This window comes from Alosa pseudoharengus, unplaced genomic scaffold (genome assembly GCF_046254945.1).
Source record: "Alosa pseudoharengus isolate Yale_2024_CS ecotype anadromous, Long Island Sound unplaced genomic scaffold, YU_APseudo_1.1 YU_APseudo_1.1_scf_11, whole genome shotgun sequence".
Classification (NCBI taxonomy): domain Eukaryota; kingdom Metazoa; phylum Chordata; class Actinopteri; order Clupeiformes; family Clupeidae; genus Alosa; species Alosa pseudoharengus.
The window spans coordinates 21,561,684-21,567,683 of record NW_027468576.1 but is presented as its reverse complement, the minus strand read 5'-3'; the positions used below and the strand labels follow the sequence as shown (position 1 = coordinate 21,567,683).

At 39.0% G+C, this 6,000-nt stretch overlaps 1 protein-coding gene across 1 annotated transcript in view; it reads left to right on the top strand.

The window, feature by feature from the left end:
- The first annotated feature begins 3,545 nt into the window (after positions 1-3,545).
- LOC143116995 (uncharacterized) overlaps positions 3,546-6,000 on the top strand; it is a 111,299-nt gene continuing 108,844 nt past the window's right edge. Inside the window, exon 1 of the mRNA XM_076278421.1 lies at positions 3,546-3,964. Within this exon, the coding sequence (XP_076134536.1) occupies positions 3,898-3,964 (67 nt within the window). The 5' untranslated portion in view covers positions 3,546-3,897. The remainder of the gene's footprint in view (positions 3,965-6,000) is intronic.

The following is a 6,000-nucleotide window of genomic DNA, read 5'->3' as shown; positions in this document are numbered from 1 at the left end:
TACGCCATCATCAAATTACTTTTTTTTTTTTCAAACGGCTGATTCTCGACCCTTCTGCTGTGAAGCAAAAGATGAGGGGAAAATCACACTAAAGAGAGGTGCTTTTGTATATATCTTTGCTGGCATTCATATGTAATGTAGTACATGGAGACATTGGATTATCAGATTAGGTGACCATTGAATGAATTGAACATCAAATTGTTGAATTTTAGTTAAAATAAGATTACATTTACCTAAATCCAGCAAATTAAATTAGAAGAGTCTATCTGGAACCTCTCAAATTATGCTTTGTTTTCCCACTGCATGATCAAATGGCAAATTACACAATTTTAAGAAAAATTAATGTCTGCACATTGGATTAGCACCCAATATTTAATTGGACTGGAATGCATGTATACAAGATCAGATGACAACTTGAATATGACAAGCATAAGCTGAGTCCATTAGACAGGCCTCATTGTCCAATTGGCAATGGCAACTACAGTGCCTATAAAAAGTCTTCAGGCCCATGGTAAAGTTGACTAAAAAGAGGAATAAAAAAAGCATCTTTTGGAAATGGATCTTAATGCCTTAATTAAAAAAATGAGGAAAAATCCAACCTTTAAGGACACCTTTGTGAATAAATAATGTATCGTAAATAAATAAATAAAATACAGGGTGCATAAGGGGTGCATAAGTATTCATACCCCTATGTTAAATTCCCATAGAAGCAGGCAGATTTTTATTTTTAAAGGTTAGTTATTTCATGGATCCAGGGTATACATCCTGATAAAGTTCCCTTGGCCTTTGGAATTTAAATAACCCCACATCATCACATACCCTTCAACATACCTACTGTAGAGATTGGGATGGTTTTATTTCAGTTAGCCTAATAGCTGGTTTGATTTGCATTGAGAGAGGATCTTATGGAAAGTACCCCATGCCAATCGTGAGATATGGTAAAGGGTATGTGATGATGTGGGGTTATTTTAATTTAACATAGCACAGGAGCAGTGTTAGAACTGGAGATGAACGTAGTAGTCCTGTTGCTGCTCACTTTAAGCGAGTCGGTCATAATGTCAGCACATTAAGATATGTTGAAGTGGAGAAAGTCAGTAAATTCTCAAGGGGGGGTGACCATGTTAAAAAGGCTCCTCCAGCCTTGAAACATTTGGATTTAAATTCCATGTCCCCTCGTTGTTTAGATAAAGAATCTGACATTAAACCTTTTCTAAAATATGCTCTATTCTTTTTATTTTCGCTTCCTTTGTTCCTCATTGACTGTCTGCCCCCTGGCACCTGAACAGTTTTTCATGTTTGTGTGTGCTTTGTATGTACTTTTCTGCCTCTTAATGTTTGTGCTTGTTCTTCTGAGGTTGTAGGCTCATGTATTTTTTTGTATGCCCCTGCTTTGTGAAATCAATATGACGTTGTTCTCTTAAAGGGCCATAATTTAAATGCTGGGCCAAGTGCAAAGTGTAAAGTTGCATGTAATAACTATGCAAAATCTATTCGCAAATTTAATACACTGAGAAAGATCCTAATCACAAACATCGGTGGGTCAGCTATAGAGGTGTGCACGGATCGTCGAATAATCGGTTCACCATCCAAGGTATGCTATATAGGTTATTCTAAAACACACAGAATCAGCATAGCATAGCATAGCATAGCATAGCATAGAAGTCATTGTAGAAGTTCTGCTATATCACTGTGCAAATGTCACTGTTAATTAAGATAGAATCTTGCAGTCACAATAAACAATTGATCTGAGACTTTTTTCTGTTTCTTTGTTCTGTTTATGTAATGTATTTGTGAGGGTAGCCTACACAATGCAGAGAAATAAGCAGGAAAGAAAAGGGAGAGCACACCATGCGGGAAAGACCAGACGCTATCCACATTATACCCTTGATAATGCACCTTCAAAATATTAGTCTTGGCAACAGGAATAACCAAATAATATCTGAATAAAACTGTCGGTTATTTTAACTGTCGGTTATGAAATTAGGGCACAAATAATTCTTTTTAGATGGGGGATCACCAGACTGGTCCGGAGACATTGATCACTGTGATTGGACAGTGTGGACTGCCATGTGGTCAGCTGATGTCATGTATAGTCTGCATATATCATTCTGTCAAACATGTTAACCATTTGCTTGAAGAAGACCTTGTTGGGTCGAATAGTTGCCGTTTTTTTTAAACCAGTTAAATATTGGGAAGTAGTCCAGCCTATTTGTATTGTTTTTTCAGCATACTGCATACATTTGTGCTGCACTGGCCTCAAAATAGGTGGGATGTGCACACACCTACTCTGCTAAATTACATAATTTTGCAAGCTTGATTGAAAAATAATACTGCATTAAAGTATTACCATTTCAAACAACTTGAACTAGATTACTCTCTTCTAGAGCAAAAAGTACATAGGTGGAGAGGGAAATCGTGGCCTTTGCAACGCCAGAGCTATGTATGTTGAACTTTGCCCAACTTTACATTTGCATAACAGGATCCTTGTGAATTGGAGGTCTATAAAGAGGCCTTCAGCTGCAGCTCTGACCCAGCTACAGACAACCTCCCCAGTGGGATGTCAGTTATTTGACTGCAAGTGAATGGATATATCTGTAAGTACAACAGAGCCTTGTTTCTGAAGCCCAGCTGATTAAAGCCAAGGTATCTGGAAGCTCCCGTGGGCACAGGCTTGATGATTCACAGCCGCTGTTTGACTTTGAAAATGGCCTGGTGGGATTCATTCACAGGGTAAGCATTGTGTTTTATTGAGTAGTTGTGGCATTTCTGGCTATCTGCGTCAAATGACTGTGGACATAGATGCGATAGGATCAAGAAGAAAACCACTAGACACAATATACAATTTTTTCTTGATTGTTCCAAGGGCAGACATAGTTTTTCCTTCTCAGAGCAAGAGTAAAGGGTTTTCCCTTATGTGGCAATCCATGACACTTCAGCATGTTCTTGATATGCATGAATGATGATGGGGATTATTTTTGAAAATGTGTTACTCATTATTTCCTGTTTTTTATTTGCTGTTCTTTTCCACCACCTACAATCAGACTTGTCCAGGCTGGCTGGATGGCTGGTTGGTAGGTAGGTTGCTGTAATATGATAGAGGAAGTGTGTGTGTTTTTATGCACTGGGGAGTTTGTGCCTTTGACTGTGGTTTAAAGGCATGTGTGTGTGTGGGGAAAATTATGGAACATTTGGTATTTTCCTGACAAAAAAAGTCCACTAACTAAAACTCCCAATCCATTCTACCTAGGGTATTCTAAACAGATTTTGTCTATTTTGTCATACAAAGCCTGTCTTGTCGAAAAGTTCGTATAGCTCATTCTGTTTTGGTTTCTCTCTGTTCCCTCACAAGATCCTCAGGCAGTAAATCTCCTCCTCCTCACCATACCAAACAGACAACGAGAGAGTGGATTGCCACAAAACACAAGAGACTGAGCGAGGAAAAAATGCAGCTCACTTCCTGTCAGGGCTTGGCCTGTCAGAGGAAGAGAACAGCTGTGATTGGCTGCACAAGCGTGTTCTACTTCCTTTAAAAACAAAAACAGACGGGCTGTGCTGGTAGGCCAAAGCCCGTTGTAACAGGCTGAAGTAAAATCAGCTGACAGAGTTGCTACAAAGGGACTACAAACGGACAGAAAGCAAACCTGTTATAAGAAGAAAGAGAAAGGATTGTTATGGAAATGGACCACTGAATGGAATCTGGCTTCCAAAAGATCCACGGACAAGGAAACAGAGGCAGAATTCCTCAGGAAAGAAAACTGCACAAGCTGTCTGGGTTTGGATGTGTTTAAAATCATAGTGACTGGGAAGAGAAGCTCATGCCCAACTGTGGGAGTGGGTTCATTTGTTTATGTTTGCGACATACTTCAGACTTCAAACTGAGCAGAACAAATTTGAATTATGGACAATGGATATGCGGTTCTTTCAGAAGACTGCTGTTCAGACACTTGCAAAGTTACAGTCACTGGTAAGTCTGACACCTATCATCTTATTCAAATGCAACTGGATCAAAGGACAGGAATTAACTTGAGTGAAAAAAGATTTCGTTTTTTTATATATATAAACCTTAAATAGTAACCCTGGGCAAAGTAAATAAGATTATAAAAACCCTCATTGGAATCTGTGGCTAACCAATGGTCGTTTAGAGGAAGGAAGAGGTATGTAGAAGTGGAGATATCTGCTGACTGGTGATGTTAGCAATGATAAGCAGAAGTCAGTAATGCCATTTCTGACTCCCGTCACAGAGAGCTAGCCACAAGTCAAATGACTAATGAGAAATTGTTTGAATTTTGCTGATTCCTACAAGCATTTCAGGCTAAAACTGATTCCCACAAGTGTATATCTAAATAATTTCCATGAAGGACATGACTATGTATCTGACCTCTGTGTTGTATGAAGCCCTGCCATAATCATATGCTGCAAGTTCAACTGCAACTAACTCCAAAAAACTCCAAGTTGCATACACAGCACATTGTTTTCTCCTCTGTTTGAATTGTTAGAGCACAGTAATAACAAGGTCATGGGATCAATGTACAGGCAGTCATAGCTTGAATAGCTTTGTCCCTCTTTACACAGAGACTTACCACATTAGGAAGATCTAAAAGGTCACTGCTTGAGCAATGGGGAACATGCTTCATTGGGCCCTGGTTTGTACACCAACAGCATAGCTATATTGAACCACAGCACTTGACATTGGTGTCTTATGGAAGTCGATCAGAAATGCATGTCTCAAAGTGGACATCAGTGGGAAATGGTCTGCATGGGGGTGTGTAAATTTGCATGGCAGGAACATGTGAGGCAACAGCAGTTTAACTAGCTCAGCAAAAATCCACTTGTCTAGCCAGCTTTAAGTCTGTGAGTGGGTGGTGAATTTTGAGATGTATTAACTTATTAACACTCATTGCGTCATTGCTCTTGCAAGAAGGCCTAGGCTATAACATGACTTGTAGCACTTTTAAACACAGCTCCATTTCGTGCAGTGCAATATTTAATGGACATTCTTTTATAGTTGCCGGGCGGCTGAACATCAGTTCAAAATGTCTCAACAATATAAAGGGAAAAACTGTCCTTCCATTTATCAGCTTGGTAAAATATCAGACTTCTTACTGAATGCTTAAAAGACACAAGCAAAGTCCGCAAAATATATTATTTACTATTTCAGCTGAATAAAGTAGAGAAAGGAATTCCGCTAAGGGCACCCAAATGCCCAGGAGCAGCCCTGCGGTATGCAATTTTTTATATTTTTTTAATATAGTAAAATATGACTTAGAACGTGAATGCACAGATGGCTTTGTTACGTTGTGTTTATCAGAAAAGCTTTTTAGAATGCCATGTTTTGAGCAGAACACCAAATATATGCCTAAAGCCCAATTCACACCAAAGATTTGTTTCAGAACGTTGCAGCAAGTTGCTGGTTCATAGAATGTTGCAGCTCAGCTCATCTCGTCGCAAATCTTTGGTGTGAATTGGGCTTAATACTGTAGGTAAAAAGGTGACCTGGAGTTAAAAGGTTAAAAGAAACAAATGACATGAGTACAACTTTTGCTTACTCTACCCACCTCTGCCTGATATTATGTTCTTCTGCAGTTTAAGTAAGATAAACTCAATCTTTAACCACAAAATGACATCCGCGGCATCAATAAATGAAGAACCCAAATACATACAGCCACACTCATTCAGGACACAATGAAGCACACTCATATAAAATCAAATTATGAGCATAAAGGATGATGTCAGATTGTACGATGCAAAGACAGACACACATTTTATTGATCTATTTCTGAAGAAACCGAATGATTGTATTTTCTGACAATATTGTGTTGGGGTTATTGGCTGTCTATGCAACTTAAACTCTTATTTGCTGCAGTGGCCCCGAAATCTTATGCATGCAGGTGAATGTTGCTCTCTTTGAGCATCAGACTGACTCATGGTGTTGTATCAGTGATCCATAAATTTCAAATCAGCCCTGAAACAATCTGTCTGCCTGCAGTGAAGCTTAAGAAT